Genomic DNA, 13,666 nt, shown 5'->3' on the forward strand with positions numbered 1-13,666 from the left:
TATAATTAACCTAGACTGTTTTTATTTATCTCTTAATTTCTGCTTCCAACCTGATACAACTCCTGAGCAGAAAATAACTTAAAAGTTACAAACTGATTTGGCATTTCTCTCTTACTATGTTTTTTGCAGAGATGACTACATCAATATATGTTAGACTCTAAGCTCCCACAAAGAATATAAAATTACATTGCAGAGTTACATAAAATAGCATTATATGTAAATGTGTGCTTCATAAATAGTAGGTTGAAAATAACTAATGACAAAAAAAAAAAAAAAAAAACCCCAAAAAACACAAAGGACTTATCCTGCTGGCATGTTCTTCAGCTATAACACCATCAACTCAACTTCTATTTTTAAAAACAGATAAATATTCCCTGGGAGGGTGTGTAAAAAAACCCTTAGTTTACCTACTTAGTTTTAAAGCCTACTATCAGTTAACTTAAAATGTCAAATAAGAGGATATATATAAGAATCCTAAACTAGCATTATACGTTATTAGCTGTTTGGGTGGTGTGTGGCCCCACCTCATCATCATCATTTAGGACATGAGGTATTTACAAATTTATGGCCAAATAATGTTTCATTCTTTCTCTCTTTTCACACTCTCCAAATGTTCACACTCTAAAATTACAAATTAACAGAACATCCCAAGGTCATTCTTAATAATGCATTAAGACCATGTCAAGTATGGACAATGTTAGCACACTCTTAAAAGAGTGAGTTAGGACTCCCATAATAGCTACACGGATAAACCACTGGGTATTCTTTTCTGACAACGTGTTACTGATTCAGTGGAACCCTGGACATTCCATATACCCCTCTGTGACACATATATCAACGACTCCTTTGGCTACTGCAGGCGGTACTACGTTGTAAAGAACGTATGCCTCCCATCAGGCAGCCACAAGTCTTTTCTCCAAGTCCATGATTCTCTTTTCTGGGAGGGATCGGGAGCTTGGGCTTATCAGACACAACTTAGAATAGATTTACAAGGAGATCCTGCTGAATAGCATTGAGAACTATGTCTAGATACTCATGTTGCAACAGAAGAAAGGGTGGGGGAAAAAATGTAATTGTAATGTATACATGTAAGGATAACCTGACCCCCTTGCTGTACAGTGGGAAAAAAAAAAAAAAAAAAAAAAAGAACGTAAAAGAACGTATGCCTGCGACTAAAGAGAAACTACCTTTATATACAATCTGTCCATTTAGCATTCATCCCTGTCAGGGGCACTAGCTCTCTTGGACACTTCTTACCTAAAAAACTCTGGTATTTCTAAATTCCTGGGTTAGATTAGAATGCAACCTTTACCTATCTGTTTGTCTAGAACCAAACCAACACAAAGTAATATTTCCAAAATGGGTAAAGGCAGAGAAAAGGTGAAATCATTAAAAACATATGGTCAAAGAGGTCTTCTAAAATAGCTTAGTGGAAGGCAGCCAAGCAAATGCATTTAATCAATACTCTTGCTAAATATAATGGACAGGGAAACAGACAAAAAAAAAAAAAGTCCGTGCTTTGCTGATATGTAGATATGGGCTTTCCAGGGAGGGCATAGATATAAAACACTATGATTGAGGAAATGGCCCAGTCTCCCAGTAGGGTCATGCCATCCGAAAAAGGTCAAAGGTACCAAAAGGGAAGGAGGTGAGAAGAGGAAGCTGCCGCGCTGGGTAAACTGCTCTTGGCCGCTGGGTATAGGTTTGGGATTTGGGATTCTGATACATTCCATCAGGCAAATAACTCCTTGGGAGGCAGCTAGCGTTGTGGAGGATGCCTTAGAGAGAGAGGCAGAGAAGTGCTCAATCTGGGTATAAGTCTCTCTTTCAGGGCTGGGGTGGAGGCATGGACCAAAGAGAGACAAACCCCAGGAAAGGCAGGAAGAGTGCGGTGGGGGATGTAATTATACCATTTAAACAGTTCTGTGGATAAAGGCTTTTACCAAAGCCCCTCATGGTAATGATGTGAAACCACCACTGAAAGCCTCCTAAACACTGATGTGGAGCTCGGTATTAAATATTCTCCAGCGGCGGCAGGGACTCAAACGCAGGAGGAAGCATCCTCCTCGAGGAACTGGGTGGGCAGACATCCAGTCTCTCATGTTGCCTCCAATTCAGCCAGGAAGAGGCTGCTCAGAATATACAACTGGCTTTTTGAAAATGAGCAAATTACCAAATCAATGGTTTGGAGACAGGAACAACCGGGGCCTGTGAGAAATTCTTACCCAGAACCACAAAGCAAGCTAATGTTGGTCCCATTTTCCTAATGATTTGAATTAATTAATGTAGGAATACAGAGGAATCATTATCTGCTGCGCTTTCTCACTGAAGATCCCCAGGGCACACCGTTTCCATTATTTCCTAAGTCCCTCCGAGTCAATCTACATACAACTGTCATAGTAAAATGAAATACGGGTTTTTCTTGAATTTCATAAACGTAAGATGTTCCAAACACCACCATTTCCCAGATGAGCATCTTTCCCTTAGCTGCTCTGTAGTCCTGGTGCTGACAGGGAAAGGATGTAGGGACAAGTTGGGAAAAAGTGGGGGATGCCTCCTGTGATATATATATATATATTTTTTTTTTTTTTCTGTGATGATATCCCTGTCACCTCTGGAGAAGGAAGGGTTATTTAGAAACAAAAATGGTTTTTGGCTTAGAGCAATCTAGGTCATGATTCAGGACCCTGCATTCGCTAGCTCTGGGAACTCCAAGTCGCCATCTGTAATTGAGATCAACACCATTGTCCATACTGGAGTAGAGGCTAATGCATGCAGATACATCAGACACACAGGTTTCCTATAAATTTCAAGTTTATGACTGTGATGACTCATCCAAAGATGCGGGCATCAAAGATGCAAAAAAGTCACAAGGCGTGGCCTGCTCCCCTCAAAAATGCCATCAAGCTGCGGAGAGATGGCAAAAGGGCAGATGGGTTAGAAAGCATTTATCTGTAATTCTAGGTCTCAGAGAGCTCTTAGAAGAGCTCAGATGTTTAGCCAAAAAAAGACATAAGGAATATTCCGGCTCGGGGAGAGGAAGAATTTCTCAAAACAGAAACACATACGAATCCATGAACAACTTCACTTAGGGGTTCTGCACATAAGCCAAGATTACTGAATTTTGTTTAAGAAAAGGGGACACATTTAGTTTTTATGAGACCAAACAATGGGTTTGATGGAACTTTTTCAACCACATACTTTGGCTTGCAGCAGACCCCGTCTTAAATCAGAGGAAAAGAGCACAGATTACTTGTTCATACGTTATTTTCATTTTTTGTAATGTTTACATTTTTTGCTAACCCATTGCTCTCAAATGCAACAAAGTTGGCTTTCTTCACTGAGAGCTACTCGAAGTGAGCTGTGTGCCAGACAGCATTTGAACAATCTTCCTGCCATGGGACGTTATAAAAACCTATCTTTGCCTTTGATAGGGAAATGTTAACACCTTGAAAGTTAACCTGAGATCTTAAAATACTTTCAGGGCAAAAAGCTGAAACAGCTTCGCTAATGGGAGAAGAGAATTCGTGATACTAAAGTTCCAAAGCTGGCAGTGCAGGAAAGCTCGGTGTGGTTTAAAACCTGCCTGAACTATGTTTCAAAGCAATACAAAATGTATTGTATTAGACTCATGGGACCTATCAAAACAAAACCTGAAGTAGCCTCACTTCTCCTTTTTCCCCTCCTTTTCTGGAGTCAAGTCAGTAACTTGCTTATTCTGGATTTCTTTCAGCAGCCATTCAACAGTGGCTGGTTCCCCAAACGGTGAGGTTTGCCTGCATAATACGTATAAGCTGAGCTTAAAAGAGTACAGATGACAGCTGCACCATTTGTGTTACGAATGCCTGTAAGTTATAGCTGAAGCTTTCGTGGTGTTAGAAAATCAAATTCAGCTAGGCAAAAAAAAAAAAAAAAGCAATCCCATAAAGGGCTTTCTTTTACCATGGTGTTGGAAAAAAAAAAAAAAAAAATATATATATATATACACATATATTCTTATGCTTGTTAATATCAAATGTGGTTAACAATACATTTTCTATAAAATAGATGAGTGAGGGAAAACACTGGTGTCCATAATCAATCCTAGGCTGGCGTAGGTTCATATTCTCAAATTAAGCAGAGAAATTGAAGTAGTGAGAAGCATGGTTGTTTAAAATCACCTCTTACAGCATCTGGCAATGAGGAACTCCCTCCTTACCCTTAGGAATAAAAATACTAAAAGAAAGAATAATAATGATGATCATGATAAGAATGGTTCATGTTTCTGAAGTGCTTGCTAAATGCATTGTTTTGTTTAATCCTCACGACAACACCCTAGGGATGGAGATTATTATTCCTCTTGTTTTATGAGAGTCGCTGGCAGCTGAGGCCCAGAAAAATCTATTTGCTTAGACTCTGGGATCCAATGACTTAAGAGACATCCTCTGGGCCCCCTTAGCATTAGAAGTCAAGTTCACCTTTCAAGAGTGGGCAGGAGAGCACCTGCCTGCCAATGTTCTCAGGTGCAAATGTGATTGTCCCTGTAAAATCCTTGGTCCAACACTTAGTTGAAAAAGTAAGCACTTCATAAACGTAAGCTAGTGTTTTGCTTATGACTATAACAGCCATGCATGGAAACCTGCAGTGGTAGCAGAGTTCCCTTTTCACAGACAGTCTGAAAACTTCATTTTCCACCGGGATCCAAACTCTGCTTCCCACATATCAGGTGCTGACTCCCAATCGGGCTAAATGGGAATGTCAGTGGAAATAGAAACTGACAAAACTGTGCCCAGACGATCAAAAGAAGGTAAGCAAGGCTTCTCAGGAGTTAAACGTGGGAACACGGGAAGCCTTTTGACTCTGAGGGGAGGAAATTTATTTCTCCAAGTTCCTCACATATATATGTAACCATCATTCCTATTGATTCAATAAATATTTAGTAAGCCATCTTCCTCTCTGCTCTTTTGCTTGTTTCCTAGGAAAGCCAGACAGTAGAAAAGGAGAAAAAATAAGAGTAAATTTAAGATTCAGCTCTATTTCCCAGGATAGATCCCACAACTCACCACAAAAAAGAGATGCTAGGAGCAGGACAGGCCGAGGTTAAGGGTATGTCATGTGAAACTCAAGAAAGATCATTTTGGCACCTGCAGAGTTAATGGCTTAAGAAATTATGGACAGTTCCCCTTGTGGCTCACTGGTAAAGCCCAACTAGTATCCAGAAGGATTCAGATTCGATCCCTGGCCTTGCTCAGTGGGTTAAGGATTCAGCATTGCTGTGAGCTGTGGTGTTGGTCGCAGACACGGCTCAGATTCCACGTTGCTGTGGCTGACTACACTGGCTGCAGCTCCTATTTGACCCCTAGCTGGAGAACTTCCTACCTTTTAGAAGAAAGTTAGACCACACCCACGAAAAAAATATTCTTGGTCATCTCGAAGTATTTCCAGGGATTCACAGAGTTGGGATGCTATGGGGATTTGAATAATGTAACAATCACACTCCTTAAATATAACGTAAACATAATCCTTCCAGAATTGTTTTACTACATTTTGAAAGACATTAAATTAGACTCTGGGAGCTAAAGATAGGTCACACACGAGATTCCCTAGTTTGTAGCTCACATTTTTATTAGCTCACATTTTCAGATGTTCCCAGTTTTAACAGACAGATTTTTAACAAATTACTTCACAACAAATGAAAGATATAAAAGGGATGCTAGAAGAATCTGGATCTAGGTTATTAAGCAGAAGCAGTTTCTGAGAATTTTATGGGACACTTCTTAGGCATTTATGGAGAGTTAGGGAAGAAGTAAAAATATCTTTCAATCCAGTAATTAAATACTCCTGCCTTTGCAGACCTCAAGGAAATGTTTTATACCAAGAACGTAATCAGAACCCCTAATAAAGACCATAGTCAGAACATAATCATAATAAGAACATAATCAGAACCCCTAATAAAGTGGTTCTAAGTAGCATTGATAAAAAATTATACAAATTACTTAAATTATCTATTTATTACAAGTATCTAAAATAGTTAATAGATTCTAATCAACTTCAGATGCTTTTTTTTTGGGCGGGGGTACACTCCCACACATACTTGGAGGTTCCTGGGCCAGGGATCCAACCCACACTTCAGTTGCAACTTGCGCCACAGCTGTAGCAGTGCCAGATCCTTAACCTACTGCACCCCAAAGGAACTTCCTAGATGATTCTTAAAGATGCTCATCCATGGAATTCTTACTTTCAAATTAAAACAAAAACAAAAACAAAGCACGACTAAGCTTTTTAAGAAACTTTCGCTGATGCTATGAACGTTTGGCAATAGCTTGGGAGGTAACTGGGTGAGAACACCCAGCTTTGCTCTCAGGCATCATGCCGCAGGGGTTGCTGCTCTTGCTGTGAAAGAAGCTGGAAATGGGCAGAGGCAGAAAAGCCCATCAGATTTCCAAATGAGATATGTAGAGCAAGATTTCTACATAGATTATTTCTCCACAAAATTTTACAACATCTCATTTCTCTTTGGCTGTGACCAAAGCATCTAGAAGTTCCTGGGCAAGGACTGGACCCACACAGGATTGAACCTGCACCACAGCAGCAACCTGCGCCACTGCAGTGACGACACCCAATCCTTGACCCTCTGAGCCACAAGAGAACATCTCCTTTTCATATGTGCCATGCCCTTTGCGAATCATACCAATCCTCTGCCAAAGGAACGCTATTCTCACCTTATAAGCAGCAAAACTGGCTCCAAGAAGTTATCTAATTTCAGCCTGCACAGGGTCCCTCACTCAGGTGGGGCCACACTGTGTTCTCAACCACTATGTTACTGCACAGAATGATTTGAGTACATTCATTAAAACTGTCGCTTGAAAAAACTTCATACACCCACAAGTTATTTCCTATTATATTATTTTAGGAGATAAGGGTATGTTCCTAAGTTTATTACCCAAATGTTAATTATTCTTTGTGCTGGTGCCATGGTAATCCCATGTTTTATTATTATCAGTATAATGTGAACACACGCTTTTCTTTTCCATGGGGATGAAAGAATAAATAATGATTTACATACAATCATTCTAATTTGCCTGAAATCTCAGCCCTGGGCTGTATGGCCAGATCTGAAGGAGCTACGGTACAAAGTGATGTTTCCTTTCCTGCTGAGAAACAAATGAGTTCACCACAGCAGGTCTGACCCCAAACAGCCAGATTTGTAAAGTCACCACTTAACTCCCTGGGAGAAAAACCTTCTCCAGACAGCAGTGTGAGATCGCCGGACAGCGAGGAGCTGGAGGAATCAGTGTTAACCCATCTGGCGGTCGTGTCAGCCTGTGAGCTTCCACACCAAACTGGCACTTGAATTGCTAAGGACATTTCTAATCACATTTTATTTTATTTTATTTTATTTTATTTTGTCTTTTTAGGGCCACACCCACTGCATATGGAGGTTCCCAGGCTAGGGGTTGAATCGGAGCTATAGCTGCTGGCCTATACCACGGCCACAGCAACACAGGATCGGAGCCGTGTCTGTGACCTACACCACAGCTCAGGGCAACGCTGGATCCTTAACCCACTGAGCGAGGCCAGGGATCGAACCCGCAACCTCATGGTTCCTAGTTGGATTTGTTTCCACTGCGCCATGATGGGAACTCCATCACTTTGCTTTTTAAATATCAAATATGATTGATTACTACCAAATTTAAAATAGATATGCAACTTTTTTTAAAGGAAATCCTTAATTAAACATTATTCAACTGACTCACTTCTCGAATATTTATGGAGTGCTAACTACATGCTAGGCAATTTTGCTGGGGAGCGAGACAGAATGACTAACCACTGTTGGGGGTCCTTGCTTTCACTGAAATTGAGTATACTCTTGAGACTCTATGTTTGTTCCTGTAGGAAGAGGTAGTGCAATATGTACTTTTTTCGGCCACGCCCATGGCACTCAAAGTTCCAGGGCCAGAGATTGAAACCATGCCACAGCAGGGACCCGAGCCACAGCAGTGACAGTGCTGGATCCTTAACTTGCTGAGCCACCAGGAAACTCCTGTTTATTATTTGAGTTCCCATCTTGGAAACTTGAAAATCAAAATAAATGCCGTGGTCTTAACAATACACGATTCAGTACATTGACCATTTTTGGTATTCCAGTTTTCTCTTTTCTTCTTGAGAGTGCTGTTTATACTTGATCCTTAAAACACTTCAAGAATGTGTTTGTCCAAGAGTTGGAGAAAAACGAAAAAGATGAAAACAAAAGAAGCATTGCTAGGACACTCTACATAAGGTGGAAGCCTAAATGCAGACAAAAAGTACCACATGTCAAAGCAAGCATGGCTTGCCATGCTTTTGCTGCAACGTCGCCCTTGCCACTTCTGATTTCCTTCAAGTGTCAGAAAACCTGTGCACCACATGTAACCCATGATGCTGACAAAGGACTAACCATCTATGGGGGTTATGGGAATGTTTACATGAGGTTTTTGCAATTTGTGAACAACAGCAGCCCAGTTCTGGAACCACCTTTGATGGCTCCTCCTCCATGGACCCCCAGCAATAAGTTCCCTAAATGTCACAGCATGTCGCTGGCTTTGGCGCACCCCCATTTCCTCCTCATCCTCAACTCTTATCCTGGTTCCCTGCCTGCACCCCACACCTCCCCACCCCTTCTAACTTGCCTAGGTACAACTGCTTCTACACATCATATCTCTTTCTTTTGGGCCATGCCCACAGTATGCAGAATTTTCTGGGCCAGGGATCAAACCTGTGCTCCAGCAGCGGCCAGAGCCACAGCAGTGACAATGCTGGATTCTTAACTGCTAGGATACCAGGGAACTCCTCACACCTTTTTAAAGAGGCTGATCAAGTTGCTCCCTTTGCTTCTGAAGGCAAATTCTCAAACCTGGCCCAGCTTTCCACGGCTGTCCTGAGACTAGCTTTCCAGTTTGAACACCCACTGTCGTTTCTTTATGGGTACCTGATAAAAACTCTACCACCATTTGAATAAATTAGGTAGCTGCCTCTATACCATTACAAAACAACCGCTAAGATACACTGAGAAAAGCAAAGTGCAATATAAAGCAGTGTGGATGGCACGCTGCAATCTGTGTCCACCAACAAAGAATGTGTCTATAGACATGCACATACAGCCTTGGACACGGCAGAACATCCCTGGAGAGACACACGAGACTGGAACTAGTGGCCATCCCTAGGGAGGTAAACTAGTAGCCATCCCTAGGGAGGTAAACTAGTAGCCTGGGTATAATGGTGGCAGATTCACTTCTTACCATCTAGATTTTCCCTTTTTGTAACTTTTAAATTGTATATTTTGTGCCTGTATTTATTCAAACAAAACATACTTAAAAAAATAAGCTCATGTTCAAGTTTAATGTTCCTCTCTCATGCCCCAGATGTTGCTTGAACTTACTTGCAATAATTTTCTGCTTCTTCTCCCCTTATTCAGTGCTCACCTCTATGTAACTGAATTATCACTTACTTTGTTACTTAAACTTTATATTTTCATAGCAAGCTACCTTATTTACATATCTGTTTTTTACTGTTTACTGTATGCATTTTACTTCCCTTAATATTTTAGTGGTAAGCTTTTGGAGGGCTGACTTTTTCGTTGTTGTTTTGTTTGTGCTTTTAGGATTAACGCTTGGTTCACAAAAAAACACTTTATGATTAAAGGCATAAAGAACTCTCACGATTGCAAAATCATATATTATTCTTCAGGCTACACAGGACTCAAAGATTTCCCAAGAAAGGAAACAGTATCCAAGGACTATTTTCAGGACAAATGATGAAGAGATCATCATTCCAAGTTGAAAATCAGAAGCCAAATACTTCTTACACGTGATTTCCATTTTATACCCAACTTTTCTTTTCTTTTCTTTTCTTTTTTTTTTTTTTTTTTTTTAAAGGCTGTACCTGTGGCATATGGTAGTTCCAGGGCCAGGGACTGAATCTGAGCACAGCTGTGACCTGCACCAGAACTGTGGCAATGCTGGATCCCTTTAACGCACTGTGTTGGGCTGGGGATCAAACCCACACTTCCACAGCGACCCAAGCCACTGTAGTCAGAGTCTTAACCCCCCGTGCCACGCGGGAACTCCCTATATCCAACTTCTAAACATCTGCCTCTTCATCGTCCCCTCTGCAGAGCAGGCCTCTGGACTTCTCCAACATCTCTAATTATCAGGTTTTCTCTGGTCTGCTCTTTGCGTCATAATGACTATTTCAAGCAGTTGTATAATCACCTCTCCTGTTCTGTCTTCCACCTTAAATTAAAAAGAGTCAACTTCCCTTTCAAATACTTACATTATTATAGGTCATTTGACTTACATTTTTTTTTGTTAACTTTTATTTTACACCATACTTCTAACAAGTCCTTCCCACTTTCCCAAATATAACTTCATTTTTATTTCAGCTCTGAAGTTAGGACATTAAAAAAAAAAATCTTTACTATCGGTTATTGGTGTTGTTCAATAGCTTTTACTTTTTACTCTTTTGCTTTTTTTTTTAGGGCCACATCCACCACATATGGAAGTTTCCAGGCTAGGGGTCAAAGTGGAGCTACACCTGCTAGCCTATGCCACAGCCACAGCAACACAGCATCCAAACTGTGTCTGTGACCTACACCACAACCACAGCTCATGGCAACGTCAGATCCTTAACCCACTGAGTGGGGCCAGGGATCCAACCCACATCCTCATGGATACTAGTTACATTCATTTCTGCTGAGCCACAACAGGGACTCCAGCTTTTACTTTTTTTTTTTTTTTCCTTTTTAGGGCCGCACCCTCGGCATATGGAGGTGCCTAGGTTAGGGGTCAAATTGGAGCTACAGCTGGGGGCCTACACCACAGCCACAGCAATGCAGGATCTGAGCTGCATCTGCAACCTACACCATAGCTCAGGGCAACACTGGGTCCTTAACCCACTGAGCGAGGCCAGGGATCGAACCCGCAACCTCATGGTTCCCAGTAGTTTCCGCTGTGCCATGATGGGAACTCCAGTTTTGACCATATAAATAAGGTGAAGACACTCAGCAATCCCAACATCATGCTTTTACAAAGCAGCTTTTTTGTCTCACAACACTAAGCAAATCATTTAACAATTTCCTTCAGCTGTCACAGATACAAAGCTAGCATAGACCCACAGCCAGAATCTATCTACACCAGTGGTTCCAAACAGTGTACATTGTCTTCAGCAGAACAAAAGTAATAAGGTATCTTTTAATCTCAGGAAAACAAAACATTTCCACAGCTGTCTGAATATCAAATAAACCACTACACAATAATTAAGTTATTAAAGGGTATTTTTTTTTTAAAAAGATACTCTTACTTACATCAAGCGAGCCTTCATTGATAACAATCATTCCCATATTCTTCCTCAGAAGTTTGCAGGAGTGTCCTAGGTCCAAACAGAATAAATTGATTGATATAATTAATTTCTCTAGAGAGAAGACGTAAAGATGTGAAAAACGACAGAACAAAAATTCTAAATTTTACTTATTTTTTAACCGATTGTATTTGATAAAATTAGAATTTTAGCTATTTTATTAGAAGTCACGGCAGTCAGCTCCTGTCCAGTTTTGCAGGAAGAAATGTTCTTGCTACAAAACAGAACTTGCTCTTGCTTGCTGTGAGAGGGGCAAGAACCCTGATGAACAAGTGTGAAAAGAGATTACAGTAAGGATTTGCAATGTCCTGTGAACTGATAAATGCATGTGGAATGTCCTTCGTGATGACCAACATGAAGGGCAGAAGATGGGCCAGTGGCTGTTATGGGAGAAGGGAGTCGGAGGGCTGTCTGGCTCTCTTGGACCCTCGATCCCGCGACTCTCTCCCTGCCCTTGGATTGTTATCACACCCTCTGCTCTCCTGCCCTCTCTTGCTCTGTGGTGCTTGTTCCAGGGCAAAATCATTCAGCCTACAGCAGCGTGTGGCTGGAGGAAAACAGGTAACCCTGCTGGCTGGTCTCAGACTTAAACCAGTACCATCCACGCTCGCTTCCTTTGTGATCTCATTCCTCCTCAAGGTGTTAAATCCCACCTAAATGCGGACCACCCTGGAACGCCTATCTCCCATTCAGACCTCTGTCCTGAACCCTAGACTCTCACACGCCAGGGCCTACTTAACAGGAGATGCTTAGGTATAAGGCAGGCGTCTCATAAACGTAACATACCCAAACGCAGACTCCTGATCTGCCCCCAGAAAACATGCTCCTCCTTTGGTCTTCCTCATTCTGGTTACTGGCAACTCCATCCTTCAGTTGCTAAGGCTAAAAGAACTTGGAAGTCACCCCTGCTTCCTTTTTTCTCTAATATCCTACATCTAACAAATCAATCAATCCATCAATCAATCCTGTTGGCCCTACCTTCAAAATAAATACAGAACCCAACCATTTCTCACCACCTCTATCTACTGTTAGCACCTGAATTCAAGCCACCACCATTTCTCACCTGGATGAATAGAATAGCCACTGGCCTGCCTCCTTCAGTGTTTGCTTCCTTTGAGTCCACTCTCAGTCTAGGAGCCAGACTGATTCTATCTATCTATCTATCTATCTATCTATCTATCTACCTACCTACCTACCTACCTACCTACCTATCTACCTACCTACCTACCTACCACTATACCTACCTACCTACCTATATTTTTCAATCAGGAATGTCAGATCAAATATACCGTCCAGTGGTTTTCCATCTCACTCAGAGTCAAGGCCAAGTCTGGACTGGAGGCCCCATCCCACCTGCGCTCTGTTCCGTGGCTGAACTCTTCTCCTACCTTCACCTGGTGCTTTTCTGCTCTTTCTCTAGAACAGAGGATAGCTCTCCCCAGTCACCCAAGTGACAAGCTCCCTTTCCTCTCTCTGGTTGTTCCTGAGATGTCACCTTCTCAACAGGTCTTCCTCACCCTCCAATTTAAAGCTGAATCCCTCTGTGTAATGCCCTAGTCTCTCTTTCCTGCTTTATTTTTCTTTGGAGCAATTATTGCCACTGATGGTATTATGTGTTTTTCTCATTTACTTCATTGTCTGCTTCCCAGACTAGGATCTGAGCTCCCCGAGGACAGATTCTGATGTGTTTTGTTCCCTGTTCTTAACTGATGGCTGGCACCATAATCACTTTCTGAATGAATGAACCTCACCTTTCCTCTTCTAGGAACAATTATGACCTAAGATTCTAAAAGTTAAATGCTGCCAGAAACCATTGCCATACTCTCCTTTCCACGGGAACTTTCATGATGGCCACATACCCTGGATCACCTTGAGAACTGTGTGCTGTCCTCACGCATTGCCCTTGACCTTCACACACATTCTCTTTCTATCACAGTCATGTTGCTTTATCATAGTTGCAATTTCCAGGTCTTCTGATTGTAAAGAATTCTGTATTCTCGTAGGTTTCCTTTCCACTTTGTCTTTAACACCAGTGAGCGTTTTCATAATCAAAATGAACAACTTGTGTGGCCCTATAGGTTTAAATTTCTTTTAGCTAGTTTTTTTTTTTTGTTTGTTTGTTTGTTTTGCTAAAAAAAATGTTTTTTAGCTAGATGATATTTAGTGACTTTCTAAAAATGGGGTTTCATGGGGTGAATACCTCTGAACATGGTTTCTTCAATTTTGGGAGAGCTTTGTACATAATTTATATCGTTATAACACCCAGAGGCTGAATTGATGTCAGGGTTCAGGG

At 41.4% G+C, this 13,666-nt stretch overlaps 1 protein-coding gene across 20 annotated transcripts in view; it reads right to left on the reverse strand.

The window, feature by feature from the left end:
* Positions 1-13,666, reverse strand: part of ATP8A1 (ATPase phospholipid transporting 8A1) — a 253,309-nt gene that overhangs the window by 92,962 nt on the left and 146,681 nt on the right. For all 20 annotated transcript variants that reach the window (XR_014812343.1, XR_014812344.1, XM_084971840.1 and 17 more), the window contains one exon: positions 11,321-11,385. Coding sequence is in view for 18 of the 20 variants with exons in the window: in XM_084971840.1 (XP_084827966.1) it covers positions 11,321-11,385 (65 nt within the window). In the remaining 2 variants the exon portion in view is untranslated. The remainder of the gene's footprint in view (positions 1-11,320; positions 11,386-13,666) is intronic.

Source organism: Sus scrofa, chromosome 8 (genome assembly GCF_054392235.1).
Source record: "Sus scrofa isolate SSC_HxYL_T2T_F1_AM1 chromosome 8, Sscrofa_HxYL_maternal_Yorkshire_Landrace_v2.0, whole genome shotgun sequence".
Classification (NCBI taxonomy): domain Eukaryota; kingdom Metazoa; phylum Chordata; class Mammalia; order Artiodactyla; family Suidae; genus Sus; species Sus scrofa.